Source organism: Typopeltis vanoorti, chromosome 21, assembly GCF_054136105.1.
Source record: "Typopeltis vanoorti isolate ZY-2024b chromosome 21, IOZ_Tvanoo_1.0, whole genome shotgun sequence".
Lineage (NCBI taxonomy): Eukaryota > Metazoa > Arthropoda > Arachnida > Uropygi > Thelyphonidae > Typopeltis > Typopeltis vanoorti.
Window position 1 is genome coordinate 87,622,368 of NC_143569.1, and position 18,532 is coordinate 87,640,899.

Genomic DNA, 18,532 nt, shown 5'->3' on the forward strand with positions numbered 1-18,532 from the left:
TTTAATTGTATGAAATTTATAACATATTTTTTGTGTAATATAATTTATTAGTATGCTAGCAATAAATTTATGCCCACATTTGGCTGTAGTCATGAACATTTTTTTTCATATACAGGTAAAAATGTAGTTTGCCCTTAGCTTTTTGGGCACCAGTGTGTTGGGAGAATTGGAAGTGAAAGAATGAGAGGTGTATCAGGTGTTGATTGTATTAGATGTTAATAAGGCTGTGGGAATAGATGACATATTGCCACATATTCTTAAGGAATGTGTACAACAGTTAGCTATGCCCTGACCTTGTTATTTAAGTGGGTGAGGTTTGTAAGGAGCAGAAAGAAGACAAAATAATACCACTCCACAAGTATGGTTCCATGACAGAACTTTCCAATTATAGATCAGTCTGTATAACTGTAGTTGTAGTCATGGTGTGTTGGAGAGATTTGTTAGGAATAGAATACAAGTTTGGGTTGATAGACATAGTATTCTTTATGATGGTCAGCATGGATTTGTAAAACGATCGTCTTGTTTAGCAATTTAGTTGCATTTTATGACACGGTACAAGTGTGGTAGATATCACTGTATAGGGAAAATCCTATACAGTGATATTCTTGGAGTTTGCAAGGAATGCACCAGACTGACTTAGACTCCTAAAATCTATATGTCTAATCTTTATCCTCCTGTGGCATGCATGAAAACGCGTGATAGATTAGTTGACCACATGATAAGTTGGTGTACAAGCTACAGATGATGGGAATAGATAGTATATTGTTAGATGGATTAGCCCTCTGAACGATGCAAGTTGAGTATGATGGAGCAGTGTCAAAAAAGGAGGGTAACCAGTGGCATGTGTCAAGATTCTGTTCTTGGACCCCTGCTGTTTATTTTGTTTGTAAATGATATATCATGTTAGCTAACTGGGCATCTTCAGTTGTGTGCAGATAATGCAAAGTTGGGAAGAATTATAAGTAGCACTGCTGATATTAATTCCCTTCGGGAAGATTTGAATAGAATTTTATCTTGGACAAACAAATGGGATTGTAGTTTTAATATTAATAAGTGCAACCTGTTGCATTTTGGAGTGCAGAAATACAGTATGGTACAAAAAAAACAGTACTGAATAACTACAATGATATATGTTATGGAGTAAATGGGCTTATTAACAAAGAAATATATGTTTACACATGATGATACGTACATCCGTAACTATTGGTAGAATCTTGGTCAAATAAAGCATTAACAACAGTAGATTATGTGCCCAAAACGGGCACCTTGTCTTTCAAGACAGATTTCATAGCACATGCAAAGGTTCTCTATCATCTTGGAGAACAAGGGTTGGACATATCATGTAATTTTATCCCTTAGTTCATCAAGGTTTGAAGGTGGGTCATGGTGGAATACCATTCCTTCAACATACCCCAAATGAAAACGGCATCAAATGATGTGAGATCAGGAGAACATGAAGGGTACAGGTATTCTCTGAACCTTGATATGAACCTCCCAGGAAAGTGTTCTGATAAATTGGCTCTAGAACCATGTGATTTGTGACCAGTTGCTCTGTCCTGTTGGAATACCTATGCACGAAATGGAATGTTTTTTGCATGACACATCCTATGCAAATCCTGAGTGAATGGAACCAACACATTCTTGATGTAGCATTCGCTATTCGAGGTCATGGTTACACCACCCTTTTCAATGAAATAGGGTCTAATTATGCCATGACCAGAAACCACACTCCATGCGATGACCTTCTTGCTGTGAAGAGGTTTGTTTCTCTTGGGCAAATTCATTTCTCGAGATACCAAGAAATTGTTGGTTTCTTTGTTTAGATGACTGCTTAGATGGAAATATGCTTCACCCAAGAACCAGACATTATGGAGGAAGGACAGATCTTCATAGATATTAGCCAGCACTTATGCACAGTATTCATTACTGTTAAACACTGACCCACCTGATTGGTACAAAAAGGCACCCAACTCCTTAAGGATTCTCTGTAATGATTGCCTCAGTATCCCAAGTTTTACTGCTGTTCAGCATTGACTGTGTTTTGGAGACTGTAATACTTGCTTCAGCACACGCCCATGACTCATTTGTGTTAACAGATTGTGGGCTCCCCAAATGCTCTTTGCATTGCTGCAGAACACTCCTGGTACGTCAGAACCTCTCAATTAATGCAATTGTGACACTATTGCTTGGGACATGCTTACAGAAACAATGAACAAACTGCTCATAAACATGTCTTAGGCATAGACCATTGCTCTACCAACTCCATATGAATGAAAATAATGCCCAACAATAAACGTCTTTTCTTCTAACATCAACACACCATTGCTACAGCTAAATGTAATGGCATGGACTCTACACGTGCTTTTCTATTAATGTGCATGCTGTCGAATGGCATATTTCATAGAATATGTACTGAAGGGGGGGGGGTCGAAGTTCAGTACTGTACTGAAGGAATTGAATGAGATTCTAGATTTGGGAGTGATGGTTGACACAGCAGACTGAAGTTTAGAGTGCATATTGTAAAGACTGCACATCGTAGTGCTACCGTGATACAAAGTACTCTAACATGTAGTGATAAGGAGGTAGTTGTGCCACTGTATAAAGCACTGGTCAGACATCACTTGCATTATTGTGCTCAGATTTGGTCACCTAGTTTTCAATGTAATATGGAAACATTGGAGAATGTGTAGAGAAGAGTAACTAAGATAATATCAGGACTCTGGAATGCTGGCTATGGACAGAGGTTGAAGAAATGTGGATCGCAGGGTTTAATGGATAGGGGGAAAAGTGATATAATAGGAACATTTAAGTTAGTGAAGAGATTTTATTAGATTAATCCAGCGAGGATTATAAAAAGAGTAGAAAGTGAGAGGGGAAGAACCAGAGGTCATCCCTGGAAGTTATGTAAAAGTGTGGTGAAGATGGGTGTAAGGAGTAGATATTTTACATGGAGAATTGTCAGTAAATGGAATGTGTTACCAGAATATGTTGTTATGTTGTTAATGCAGGGAGTGTTAGGATTTTAAGATTCAGTATGATAGACATGTTGTCAGTTGAATGGACCTCCCACGGTGAGTCTGCCAACTCCATGGAGGGTGTAATAATAATAATTGTATTTTGAAAAGCTTTTCTGTTGCTGTCTTGTTGTATGCCTTTTCCAAATCTTCAAAGCTCAGATATAGATCTCTTTTTTTTTTTTTTTTTATTATTCTGTGCATGAGCAGTAGAATAACCTGTAGTACATCAGTGACTACTTGTGGGAACAGATAAGAGTTTTTGAGAAAGAAGAACTCTATTGGCATTTTTCTTGAAGAGTTGCAGGTTGTAGTTGGTGAAAGGAAAAGACTTTATAAGAAGGGCTGTTCCAAAGGACAGAGATAGGTGGAATAAAGAGGAAGAGGGAAAGCAACTTCGGTGTGTTTGCAGCTCTTCTGAGAAGTGATTGGGCAGCTGCTGATATTGTTTTTACAGGCCAAGTAGAAAATGTAGGAATGATGGTTGTCAGTTCATTGGAGCAGTGTCCATAGACAGAGCTGAAACAGTACATCTGTGGGATAGAGGTTGAAGTGAGTCATTGAGATTGGAATCTTCTAAACTGAATTGCTTTCCACCAGCCAGCATTGATAATATTTAGCATGTTTTTAGGTGCACCACCCTAAACATGCAAACAATATTCTTGAGAGACACAGATTTAGAATTTACATCAAGTTAGTAACTCACCAGAAAAGCATCAGAAGAATCTTGAAAAACCTGGATACCAAAAAGCAGTTGGTTCAGATGGAACTCCACCTGTTCTTTATCATATATACATTATATTGTACTCAGCTGACATTCACCCTATAGCATGGAAGCTAGCCCATATACAGCCAATTCCCACAAAAGATAATAACTGTACCATCAAGCTATCGACCCATTGCTCTTACCTCAGCTTTATCATAAATAATGAGGAAGGTTAACTTCTTCCATACTTGGAAAACTGCCATCTGATTAGTGTCTACCAATATGGATCTCACCTATCTAGATCCACAGATCTCCTGGTCAAATCACCCACATCTTAACCTGTGCTGTGGAAGGATTTGGAGAAACCTATGCCATTGCACTTGACATCTCCAAAGCTTTTGATAGGGTCTGGAATTGAGGGCCTCTAAAAAAATTACCATCATATGGACTGCCTTCATCCTTGTGTAATTAATTGGATTGCCAGTTTTCTCTCGTGACTGCAAACTCTATTCATAGTTTTGCTGATGATAGCACTCTCCACTAATCGTACTTATTTGTATGCAAGCCTTGCATACAAATATCTCAAGCTTCAAGATTAATGTAATAAGTGTCCCTGAACACTGAACTCTGCAGTATTCTTGATTGTAATGAAAAACAATGTAATCACTTAAATGCTTCCAAAACAGTTTTGCTTGTTTTCTTGTGAAAAAGGCCTCAGATCTTCTCTTAATTTTGATAATGCTCAGCTCAACAGTTTAGACCAGATCTCTTTTTTGAGACTGACTCTTACTCCCAAGTTTTCTTGGCATAATCATATGACTTCTGTAGCTTCCTCAGTTTCGGAAAATCTTGGCATCTCTTTCCATTCAATATAGTGCTTCTCTTCTGACTTAACATAAATTTCAAATCTGGCCAACCTTAGAATATTCTCATGTTTAGGATGGTTCACCTAAGACCTTCCTAAAAATTCTTGATGCTCTTCAGAAAAGGGTGGTTCAGTTCATTAATGACACATCTCTTACACTCTCGAGCCACTTTCTCATAGAAGATTGGTTCCACATCGTGTCTTTTCTACACATCTTCCCATGGCTTCTGTTCAGCAGAATTAGCTTCCATTATGCCTCTCCTTACTGCTAGATCTACAGGAATTCGAGTAATGGTTGCTCAGCATCTCTTTACCGTCAAACTGACATTCACTGAAACTGTTACACCCAGTCATCTTTCATTATATCCACCTCAGTTCTGTGGAACAACCTCCTCCATCAAGCATCAAAGGACTGTGATTTCCAGCTGTTTAAGGAGATGATAATGATCTCTTCTGCTCATGACCCCTGTTCCACACACAGTGTTCAATTGCTATAGGCCCTGCTTCCTCTCATGTGTGTGTGTGTAGGAGTAATATTTAAAAAAAAAAAAAAAAAGTAATGAAGAAGTTGACTATTGGTGATTTTCTCAATTGTTTTGGAGAAGCTTGAGATGATGGCACTTAGGATAGCGGTGTTACAGCAGACTTTTATCTCTCTGTTTTTGGAATAGGTTGAATATCTGCTTGCTTGCATGCATTAGAATAAGTGGCAGCTGAGTATAAAAGATTGTTGAGATGATATCAGAACATTTGATTAATTCTTTTGATTAGCTCTGGAGCACATAGTTTGAGTCCAACTAGAGACGTGTCATTAAGACCAGAAGACATTTTTAGTACATAAATTGTTTAGCATGTGTCCTTGGATTGAGCAGAAGTTCTCTCCAGTTCATTGTAGCATCTATAATGTGGATTCTGATTAGTTTTTTGATTTGTTCCAGATAACTGGATGAACGACAGAATCTTCGTTAGGGTGAGCAGAATTAAGAACGTGATTAGTTAGTGTTCTGGCTCTAGTTCTGCCATACACAATGTCTGTCACATGTTCTCTTCCATACACAACTCAGTGGATATAGCAGAACTGTCTGATCAAAATAGGCATGTTGCAGTTACACCAAAGACTCTAAACTCTTGGATACTTCTGGCTGTGATTCATCCAGTGACCTAGAACAAATCAGAAAACATTATTAGATGCCATGATAAACTGGAGAGAACAATTGTAGATCAACAGAAATTGTCCTCATTCCAGTCCATCTTAATACTAACTTTAGCTATAACCTATCTGATTGTCACTCTTCAGCTATCCAGCTTTGGCATACACGAGATCATGCCCATGTGAACGTGCACAACAGTGCTATGGCATCCAGAACACTTTTAAATGTCAGCAGTACATTTACAAGTTAATTTATAGTTGTTGTTCTCTTGTAATGTATATTTTTGTATTTCTCTTTTCATGTTGTGCACCCAAAAAAGTCTTCTAAGAAGACAAAAGTAGTTGCATATTCAAATAATAAATAGCTTTTTCTATTTTGGTATCTCTCGGCTTCCTCTCATTAAATTTCTTTAATCATGTCTTATAGCTGAGTAAATCCATTGCATCAAATATGTATCTATAAAAGTCAGCCAACAAATTATCATCCAGTTGCTCTGAATTCATTTCTCTCAAAAACCACAGTGTAGGTCCACAGCCAACTTAGGATTTTGCAATCCACAGCTGTCCTAGCCTGCACCAACCACCTTTGGACTCTGCATGCAATTGTTCAGAGAAACTTGTGGTTGCTCTCGACAATTTCTATGGCATTTAATTGGGTCTGGAACAGAGACTTTCTTGGTTCATTAGACTATAGGAGGGTAAATTACCCTCCTATAGTCTGGCTGCTCACTACAAGTCATGGTAGATGGCTTCCTCTCTTTGGATTTTCTCACCAGTGCAAGCCTCTGAGCTCTGCACTTTCACCCTCTCTTCCGTACATATGTGATCTTCTCTCATTCACTTTAAATTAATTCTTCATTGCTTTGAATCATAATCCTCAAGATCTTCCATAACATGTCCTGAATTCTGATTTTCTTATTCTTCAGTGGGATGAAGATAACATTGTGAAGTGTTTCCTTTACTTTTTGATAAAACCTGATATCCAGATTTCTCTTCTTGGGTTCTTACATCTCAGTTATATCATTTTATCTCTTCAAGTTACACTTTTCACCTGAATACTACCTTGGGATTTGGGGTAAAACTGCTAACACTATAAATTTCAAATCCACTCAACTTTAGAATACAACCTGAACATTTAGGGTAGTGCACCTCTCTTAAGTTTTTTTTTTTTTTTTGATGCTGTTCAGAAGAGGGCTGTCGTCGTCGTCCGGTAGCATCCTCTAAAAAGAGGGTTGCAGCAGATGAGCAGCCCTTCTCCATTTCTCTCAGTCTGTTGCTTCCGTCATTCTTAAACTAGTCATTCCACGATGTCATTAAACCACTCTTTGGTTGGCCTTCCACTTCTTCCCTTCAACTTTCCCTTGTAATGTAGTTCTTGTCAGATGTCCTGCAAATCTGGTCTTTCTTTGCATGTTTTTAAGCAGTGTTCTTTCCATCCCAACTCTTCTTAAAACTTCTTGATTTGATATTCTCTCTATATAGCTAATCTTTTCCATCCTTCTATAAAAAGAGAGATATGGAAAGAATTAATGCATTTCCAATGCATTAATTCTTTCCATATCTCTCTTTTTGAGTGTCCATGACTCACTTCCATAACTTGCAATACTCCAGACTGTTGCTTTAACTATTCCAATTTTAAGCATAGTGATTGATGAGAACTTTAAATGACCTCTCTCATCTTCATTCTTTTCATCTGTTCTTGCAGAAGAGTTTATATGTGAAGGAAGTTTTCATTGCATAAATCGAGGTTTCCCAAACTTTTTTTTCCATGCCCAGGTTATTTTAATACTTCATCTTCGTGACCCCACTAAAATTTTTATGCCCAGTAGGTAAAAAAAAAACAGATTTGAATGTTCATAGAGTTTTCATTTATTATTATTATAATAAAGAGGCATTTACTCTTACAAAAATATAAAGAAATTAAACTAAAGCCAAATAATAAATTAATGAGAAGTGTGATTCTATTGTTTGTTAACTAGAAACTTCAGGTTTGAAGGAAAAGATGATAACTTTATTCTTAAATCCGGTTCGACTTCCAATCGGTTTCTATATTTATTTTTTAGACAAACCAGTGTTGGAAAACCTGTTTCACACTTATAAGAGTAGCAGACAACACATCGTGCGGCCATTTGTTAGTGCTGTTCTCAGAAATCGTGCCCGGCTGCACGTCGCTCATTGTTCATTTGGTGGTAAACGAAGAGTTTGTAACCGGCACATTGTTTGTTTATTGTTTTATTACCCATTTATCCATCATTAAATGGATAATGGCAAGTGAGATGAAGAAAGAATGAAATAAATTATTTAGAAACAATTATAATAATTACAGTTGTTCAGCCGAACCCCACCAGGCAAGGTACACATAATCAGTAAATACAAAAAAATACGCTCTCTCTCGATGCTTAACTCAAACTGAACAAGCAGAGTGAGTACATGGCGGGCGAGTAAAACAAACACCAGACCGCCAAATGATTCGGCTGGTGGCTTGGTTGCTGCCACGCAGCCTCACCATTAGTCGAACTACTTTACCGCGAACAAAGAGACTGTGAAATGGCGACGTGGACGGAGTGCATTTTTCGTCTCTGTTAATTAAATTATTTATTCATTAGTCCTGATTAAACGTTATTTACTTGTATTTTAGAGTTTTCGTGAAAAAAAGAAAACCCAAAAAACGAAACACCCGAGAGTTTTTTTAGGTGACCCACCATTTTGAAAACGCTGGCATAAATAATGGATGGCTTGTTCCATTTAGTTTCAGCAGAAGCTCAGGTTTCTGAGGTGCCACTCATTAAAAACTGATGTTCAGTGGACAAAAATTTATTTTGTCAGAGTAGATGATCAGTTCCTCTGCTAACAGGACATAGTCACTTCCTACTTTGGCGTGTCTTTGCTCCACACACATCCATATTCCTATATCTGTCTTAAAGATCAAAATTATTAACACAGTATTCTACTATAGAAAGCTGTGCTCAAAGTAAGTTTTGGTAGAGCATACTGCATTTATCATTCCAAAGTACTTTTTTCTTTCTCTCTAATAATTTTTTTATGTTTTCATCAATCAAGAGGACATCAGTATGCCCATCTACCAAATGGTAGATGAAAACATCTGTTCATCTTAATTATTTTTATTTTGGCAGTATTTAGTATCGCTTGTTTTGCATATGTCTAATTTTGGCACTTTAAATCCTGTGTTAAATTAGTGAAGAAACTTCCTTGTATTCACCATCTTTCACAGGTTTAGATTCATGTTTCTGACCATGAGGCATGCATTTATGTATAAATTTTGAAATGATTTCAAAATTGGCATGTCACAATCAAAATATCTTAGATAAATTTTTGAATCTTTATGTAGTGGATTTGGTTGGATATGACATTAATGTAACCTCAAACTGACTGAATTTGATCGTCATGTGTTGTTTCTCCTCTTTTGTTATCGCTAATGTACATCTGCTTGATACTTGAAACACTGAGTGATCCCATACTTCTAAATTTTGAAGACTGAGCACGTTCATAATCCGCTTTCAGCGTACAGTATTGTTTATGCACTGCTGCCATATTTCTTTCTTAGTCTTTGGAATTACCTCTCTTCTTTGGTTCAGCCTTAATACAATGAAAAATATTAGCATTCTTTATATTATGTAAGATTACAAATTGAATTAAAAAAGATTCCTTTCCTTTTCTTCCAGATTTCTTCCTCAACTGAAGTTTTGGGGGGTACTATTTTGTGGTTTTGACATGTGATGATTCTTGCTGATATTGGAGGGTTTTTTTTTTTTTTTTCATTCAGATTATTTGTTTTCTATGTACATGTTTGGTGGTCTAGAAGAAAAATTGGACTTGACATGATCTTCCTAAAAGGAAAAGATAACAGTATTTGTACCAGTAGAAGGAAATGGAAATTCTCCATTAATACATGCAAAAATAAGTTAACATCATACATACAGTTATCTTCATTGCTCTTACTGTAATTCTTACTTTATGTGTACAGTAAAGATCAGATATGAATAATAAAGAACAGTCCATAGAATTGCTACCGACTATTGTTATTTGTTTATTTTTTGGAATGATGATGAATTGTATCCATTTCACTAAAATGTATTTAATTAGTGATACAGGGACTGAATGTGTATTAATTATTGAGGTTGTTAATAGGTTTTGTAGCAAATTTTACATATAACAGTTAATGAAGGCAAATATTTGAATGCAGTAAGAACTAGAACAATCAGATGCACCATGCAAAAATCTAATGTGTTGAGCAGTGTTTAGTTTACTAAGATAATTCGTTGAGTGTAATAAGTATGTGTGGATCGATGTGACTGATGTGTTTGTTGTGAGATTAAATAGGAGAAGTGAGAGAGTAAGGGTCTGCAGAAAGTGTGATATATTTATGGAAGTTGAGAATGATATCAAAATTGGAGATGTTAATCTCAGCTCTTTGCTTTATGCAGATGATGTTGTACTTTTAAATAAATCTGGTACAAGTCTGCAAGATTCCCCAACTAAATTGAATAACTGTTGTAATAGATTTGATGTTGAAGTCAGCAATAACAAGACAAAGATGATGAAAATATGTAGAAGCATTGAAAATATCAACTCCATTGTGAATGGAGAACCTATAGAACAAGTAAAACATTTCAGCTACCTAGGCACAATTTTTAGGTAACATAATAAATTAAATATGGAAATAGACAACAGAATCAACAAAGCTGGTATGCTAGGAAGTCAACTGAATAAATTTATATGGAACAAGAGAGAAATTAGTCAAAACACTAAATTAGTTGTATACAACACAGTGTTCAAACCAATTTTATCTTATGGATCTGAGAGCTCGGTCAGAAGTAAAACACTTGACCAAAGACTAGAGACAGCAGATATGAGAGTCCTGAGAAAGATTAGGGGCATGAACAGATGGCATCAATGACAATATCATGTTAAAAATGAGGATATTAGGAAAGAACTTGATATTGTCAGCATCCAGGAATGCATTAGCAGAGCTAATCTCACTTGGTATGGTCACTTAAACAGAATGGGAGAGGAAAGATTAGCAAAACAAGTGGTCTCTGCCAGGTTGGCAGGAAAAAGACCCAGAGGAAGACCAAGATATAGGTGGATTGATATAGTAAAAGGTGCCTTAGAAGACAGAAATATAAGATTGGATAATGTTGGAATCTTGACAGGTAACAGATTTATTTGGAGGAAAATTGTACTTAAGAAGTTAGTAATGATGTAAGTTTTTCATGTCTTGAGGGTACATGTCAGGAATTTGATGATGATGAGAATGGGGAAGTAAAGAATACCAGAGTGATGGGTGTAAAGCTTGAAAATGATAGCCAAAGGAATGAGTGCAGAGAATGTGATTGTGAATACAGAAATGATTGAAAAGGAAAAGTTAGCAGAAATGGAAGTGAGCCTAGCCCACAAAGCAGTGACAGAAACAATTGCTGGAATACAAGAATTGAAGAATGAAATGAGAAATGAGATGAGGTATATACAAAATGAAATTAGACTTATGGTGGATATAAACAGAAGCGTGTGAAAGAATAAAATGAAAGACGGAGAAAAAGAAGTAGCAAATGAACTCAAGCAGCACTGTATGGAAATTCTATTATAAAAGGTGCGACAGATGAGAGGATGTACAAGGTCTGTTTTCCAGGAGGGAGAATGAACAGGGTTATGGAGGTGCTGGACATGAGAAGTAAAGTGCAAAAGAGTTAATGGTTGTGGTTGTAATGAATGATTTGGTTGGGCATAGGGAGAATGTGAGGATGGATATCAAGCGATTATTGAAGAATGACAACAGTGTGGTAGGAAGAGTAGTTTGTGTTTTGCCCAGGTATGACAATGATGAGCTGCAGCAGAGCACAAAGACTTTGAATGGAATGTTAGTGAAAATGTGTGAAGAGAAAGGAGTGCAGTCAGTTTATGAATGTGTGGGATGAGTTTGAGAGAAGAATGGAACTGTGTAAGTGGACTGCATTTGAATGGTTTTGGAGTGAGTCATTTGGAAAGGCTGCTGCTGGAAGGAAGCGTGATCAGTGGTGACTTATTTACATCATCTCTGACTTCTGCTGATACAAAGTATCAGCAGAAGTCAGAGATGATGTAATTGAGCAGGAGAGTGGAACAGGTGAGACCAGTATGATTATGAATGGAGATGAGAATGTGAGAATAGGAATACAAGTTTAATGGGGTAATGGGATGGGCCAGGTAGTTGAGCCGGGGAAGGGTATGAGATAAAGGGTAAGAGTGACAGGAGCAAGTATGGAAAAGTTATAGATGGGTGGCAGCATGGAAAGGACTAGTTATAGACAAAGAAATGAATTGTTATGCTTATTTATGAATATCAGTAGTATCAGATATAAGGGAGATGAAATTGTTGTGTTGATTGTGTTTATTTGCTTGAAAATAGTTGGAATAAGTGAAATATGATTGGATGAGATTGATATCTTGATGAGGATTTCATGAGGTGTAGGAAGAGCAAGAAGGGAAGGAGAGTGCTTCTGTGATATGGGGGGATTATGTCGACAAGGTTGAGATACAAGAGGATAAAAGTGGCAGTGGTTTTAAAGCAGTGTGATCTGAAGTGGGGATTGATAGAATGAGATATTTGGTTGGGTGTTGCTACATGCTGGGGAATATGGAGGATGAAGACAAAGAAACATATAAGCAACTTTGCTTAGCAAGTGAAGGGTGATTTCAATTACTTTAATATTGATTGGAATCAAGAGATATTCAGGGGTTAAGGAGAATGAATTTCTTGAGTTCTTAAATAATAACAATCTTAGGACAATATGCAAGTCTTAGATCTGGTTATATCATCAGAGGATGTGAGTGAGTGAAGTGTCTAATCTTCCACTGGAAGATTACACACTCACTTCATGGTTGCTGAGAGTAACCATGAAATGATATCCCAGATTGTATGCAGTCATGTGAGAACTTCTATAAAGAAGGGATATATGTGGAACTACAAGGCTGATGATTATGGAAAGCTTAGGAAACAGCTGGAAACTATAACTTGGAAAGAGGAGTTGAATGGGAAGGATATAGATGCTGCATAGGCATTGATCAAGAGTTATTTAACAGCAGCAGCAGTGTCTGAATGTATTCCAGAGGTGAAAAGGCTAAATGAGATATGAGTAAAATGGATTAATTAAGAAATGGAGCATGAAATCTGGAAGGTGTTGTGCCGACAACACAAGATGAACATTGACAATAATCAGTTGTGCCAGTCTGGTTGGCCTTATGGCTAGTGTATCCGCTTTCCATCCAAATGGCTGTAGGTTTAAATCCTGCTGTGGACATGGATGTTTGTGATTGTCCTTCACCTTCATATATTCATTTATAGGCTCTCCCAAGATGGAATGGGTCACCATGGGAGAAGTAGACCTGACTCTCACAATGGGAGATACAGTGGGGAATATATAGGCTGAGAAAAAAAAAATAATCAGTTGCATGAAGAGCACAAAGAGTATGCCAGGAAGGTGACTTGCTTGGTACAGGCAGCAACACTGCAGTATGAGAAGAAATTAGCCAATCAAGCTAAGAAAAATCCTAGGTGAGTTATTTTTATGTGCAAGAAGTAGAAGCAAAAATGACTATCAGAGGATGATGCTAGTTGATGACACTGGCAGATTGGTAACCGATGCAGAGAATATAGTTGAAGTATTCAGCCAGCATTTATCAGCTATATCATCCTTGTTGAGGACAACATAAGAAACTGGAGTGTAGTGAGTATAGTGGGAGAGGGGCTGATGGTGAATGAGGAAGTAAGTAAACTTGATGTTAATAAGGCAGTGGGACTTGACAATATATTGCTATGCATCTTTAAGGAATACTCTAGGGAATCCTTGAGTTAAACACTCATGTTAAAGAGGTGCACCTGTTTAACATGAGTCTTGCAACAAGGCAAGTCCCAAAAGAATGGGAGTAATACATTGGAAAAATTGTTCCACTTTATAGATTGGGGGTAAGACTAGGCTACAAATTATAGGCCAACATATGTGCCCGGTGTTGTTAAGGTTAGAGAAGCTGGAGAGGACTAGGATTCAAAATAGGTTGATAATAGCAGTATTCTTTATGTGATGGTCAGCATGGGTTTGTTAGGGGTGGGGAATTTATGCTTTAGCAATCTGTGTACGTATTACAACAAGGTGACAAATTCACTGGATAAAAGAGATGCATATACAAGTGGCATACTTGGATTTTTTTTTTTTTTAAGGCCTTTGATAGGCTGATGCCTATCTATTTCAATTTAGCTACTCAACAAGTTGATAGCTAAATTGAAATAGAAGGTTGTGTATGGAGGGATAATATCCCAAAAGAGGAAGATACTAGTGGAGTTCCACATGGATCTATTTTAGAACCGTTGTTGTTTAACTTATATGTTAATGACATTTGGGATATGCAGATGTTGTGGTCTTGCAGGAGGATCTGAATAGACTATGCCACACAACCTGGTTGGGCAGATGAGTAGATCTGTCAGTTTAATGTTGCAAAGTGCAAGGTTGAGATGCATAGTATATTTTAAAGGAGATGGAAGAGATGAGAGATCTGGGAGTGATGGTGGACATAGATTTGAAGTTTAGGGATCACATTGCTAAAATTTTAAGAACATCACAATAGATTATGGAAATAATGAGGACATTGACATGCAGAAACAAAGAGGTTATGGTATAATAAATTTAGTTGAATCCTTTATCCAAGTGTGAGCAAACAAAGTTTGTGCCTGAAAGTATTTTCAGGACTGGGGTAAGGTAGTACAACACCGGGCAACTCGTTGCAAAGGTGGAGCAAGCTAACATCACTCCTATCTCAGTATCTCCCATAATGCAAAACACATCTCCTTGTGGATATGTATAATGTTATGCATTAAGGGAAGGGCCACTACCCAGACTAGTTTTGACCTTTATTGAGATCTCTTCAGTGAGAGCCAGGCCCAAGTGGAGATACCAGGCAGAAGCATTAGCAAGGTCATCTCTACCTATAGGAGTTGCCAAACGGTGTGCTACCTTTTTATTAAATTACTCTGGATTTAGAGAAAGATGTTGAAAGTTTATTTTTCACTTGGTTAAACTATAATAAGTCTTATTATTATTATAGTCTAACCAAGCGAAAAATAAACTTTCAACATCTTTCTCTAAATATATAGATAGGAGTGATGTTAGCTTGCTCCACCTTTGCAATGAGTTGCCCGGTGTTGTACCACCTTACCCCAGTCCTGAAGATACTTTCAGGCGCAAACTTTGTTTGCTGACACTTGGATAAAGGATTAAACTAAATTTATTATAGTCTAACCAAGTGAAAAATAAACTTTCATCAAAGAGGTTATGGTCTCCTTGTATAAAGCTTTGATCTGGCCATATATGGACTATTGTGTATATAGATTTGGCCTTGTGGTTTTCAAGGAGATAAGAATGTATTGGAGAGGGCCCAGAGAAGGTTTAAAAGCCATTGTCAGGTCTATAGAATATCATCTATAAGGAGAGATTGAGGGAATTCAACTTGCAGAGCCTTGTAGATAGGAGATGAGATGTGATTAAGACATGTAAGTTGTTGAGAGGTTGTTACCAGATTAATGGTGAGGAGATATTTCATGGAGTAGAGGGAGATAAGGCTAGAACAAGAGGCCATCCCTGGAAGCTGGATATGGAGGATATGAACAGGGGAGTGAGAAGCATGTTCTTTGCATGGAATTGGAGAGTGGTTGGTGAATGGAATGCATTGTCTGAAAGTATGGTAAGTGTGGAAACTCTGAATGGGTTTAAAGCATGGTTCAGTGATCTTTTTGCATGAGAGAGAGAGAGTGTGGACCTTCTGCAATGAGTCCTTTAACTCTGTGGAGGTCAGATGTTAATAATAATAATCATAATTATATTTCATATAATAACTATATTTGGATATATAGGATATGATAAAAAAAAGCCACTTAACCATTTAGATTGCCTTTGAATAACTCCCAGAAATTTCATTATTATATTTTCAAAAATCACTAAGTGATTCTGAAGATATAGTGATGAAATTTAATGCTAGATGGTTATTGTTTTCTTTGTTATATTATTTTCTGTATGTTATATTTGTTATAAATAAAAGAAGCCAAGGAAAATTAGATGAAAAATTTATGTACTGAAATTGAACTGCCTCAGAAGAAACATGATAATTTCAATCTGTATAAGAAAATCAACGAAATTTCTGGAAAACTGAGGAAAAAGCAAATAGTGTCTCTGATACTATTCTGTCTAGTGTCAATGATACTAGACAGAAGCCTATAAATATAAAAGATAACATTCAAGGACCAGCAATCATGAAATGCAAAATAGAGAATGCTATACGAACAAGTAAAACAGGAAAAGCCAGTGGACCAGATGGTGTGCAAACAGAATTTTTAAAATTAATAGAACCAGATAACATCAAACTTCTTGAAAAGCTATTTAATAAAATATATGAAAGTGATGAATTTCCATCAGATTGGTTCAAATCTACATTTATCACTGTCCCAAAGAAACCCAAAGCGAATTCCTGTGGTGACTTCCGACTTATTAGTCTAATATTAGCCAAACATTAAAAATATTTTTGAAAGTAATTAATCGTATTTATAGAAAAAGTGAAGAAACTCTAAGTGACACACAATTCGGCTTTCGGAATGGTTTTGGTACTAGAGAGGCCCTTTTCTGTATCCAAATATTGATACAAAAATGCATAGAAAAACAGAAATCTGTCTTTATGTGTTTCATAGATTTTGAAAAAGCATTCGAGAAAGTCAGACACTAACTTAATAGAAGTCCTTCAACAAATAAGGCTAGACGAACAAGACATAAGACTAATAACAAATCTGTATTGGAATCAGTCAGCTACCGTTCAATTAGACAACATTACCACCAGTGATATTAACATCAAAAGAGGAGTGAGACAAGGATGTGTGCTCTCACCACTCCTGTTCAACATATATGCAGAGGTAATCTTTAAAAAAGCATTGGAAGAATGTTCAGAGGGAATCACAATAAATGGAAAGATTGTTAACAACCTTCGATATGCAGATGACACCGTGCTAATTGCAGATAATATTATGGATCTCCAAAAACTCATTGACAGAGTATACATAGAAAGCCAAAGAATGGGAATAAATATAAACATCAACAAGACAAAATACATGATGATCAGCAAACATCCAGCCTCATCAATGAAACTGACACTCAATGGGAAAAATATTGATCAGGTGTCAAGATATAAATATCTTGGTTGCTGGCTTAATGAACGGTGGGATCCAGAAATAGATATAAAGACAAGGATTGAAGTTGCACGGCAGTCCTTCATGAAAATGAGAACACTATTCTGCAATAAAGACCTAAACATGGAAGTCAGATGCCGAATGCTGAAATGCTACGCGTGGTCTATTCTGCTCTATGGAGTTGAAACATGGACATTGAAGGCGACAGCCATCAAGAAAATCGAAGCCTTTGAGATGTGGTTATACAGAAGAATGCTAAAGATATCATGGACAGAAAAAATTACCAATGAAGATGTCTTAAAATCCATTGGCAAAGCTAAACATCTTGTACAAATAATCAAGAAACGAAAAACATCGTATCTTAGCCACATCATGAGAAACAGCAAATACCAACTTCTACAAACTATTTTGATAGGAAGAATTGGTGGCAAAGGAACTAGAGGAAGAAAAAGAATATCATGGTTTGACAACATCAAGACGTGGACAGGAAAGAGCAGTGCACAACTGCTCAGGTTAGCACAAGAGCGCAGTTTGTTCGCCAAGATGGTCGCTGACCTTCGATAGAAGATAGCACAATAATAATAAGAAGAAGATATTTGTTATATAAATCCCACCTATGAACAGTCATATGCCTATATTAAAGTAGTATTAACATAGTGGATATGCTGGATAATCCAAAAACTTGGCTCTGGCCAAACATGAAGCTTTTTATCTACTTCAGGCGTCTAGTAAAGTTGGAAGTTTATATGCCACCCAAAGACATTCACAAACATCCATGCCCATGGTGAGTTCATGGTAAATTCAAATTCACAGTTTGTTGTTAAAGAGATATATCAGCCAACCACACTGGTAATCTGTTGATCATCAGAAAAGCAACAATATGTTCAGGATACTTATTTCTTTTGTCTTCTTTCTATGTTAAAACTACTTGAAGAGAACAGAATTTTTTTTTATAATTGATCTTTAGCACAGGGACGCCAGATTTTTTCTGCTGGAAAAATTGACCATAGAACTCTCACTGTTTTAGACAGTAAGGTAAGTTAGAGTTTATGATCACAAGGTGATGTCAGTCGAGAGAGCATATGCAATACTCTCTCTCTCGCACACTCACTCTGTTTTCAAAACTCATCAGTAGCCACAAGCTTGGCCATCGGTAACTGCTAAATATGGAGACTGGCTGTTGAACAATTAGCTAGGGCTAAAAGAATTCTGCTTACTCTCTTTGGGAAATGAAAAATGTTTTAAAGGATTTATTTTATATGAAATTTGAATACAGTTATGTTAACATCAATAATCATAATTATTGAAAAAAACATTTTTTTTATGTACATAGTTGAGAAAGTATACATATACTTTCTCAACTCAGTATATACACACACACACATGTGTGTGTGTGTGTATGTACTGCTGCTTGGAAAGAAGTCAGTGGACACCCCTCCCCCACCATGGGCAAGGTGCATTGTGACATCTAATCAGTCATGTGTTTGTAGCTCATATACATTGGAGGAATATGATGCTCCAAATCAGTTGTCCAGGCAAAATGACTTCGAGAAGGGAACTGATGGAATTTAAAAGA

General features: G+C 36.7%; 1 protein-coding gene across 4 annotated transcripts in view; it reads left to right on the forward strand.

The window, feature by feature from the left end:
- LOC150095087 (ataxin-3-like) overlaps nucleotides 1–18,532 on the forward strand; it is a 156,510-nt gene that overhangs the window by 125,241 nt on the left and 12,737 nt on the right. The window contains exon 7 of one of the 4 annotated variants that reach the window (XM_090411690.1): nucleotides 9,419–9,647. The exons of the other annotated variants lie outside the window; for them this stretch is intronic. Coding sequence (XP_090267816.1) covers nucleotides 9,419–9,435 — 17 coding nt within the window. The 3' untranslated portion in view covers nucleotides 9,436–9,647. Of the gene's footprint in view, nucleotides 1–9,418; nucleotides 9,648–18,532 lie in introns of those variants that run through there. 4 annotated transcript variants of the gene reach the window in all.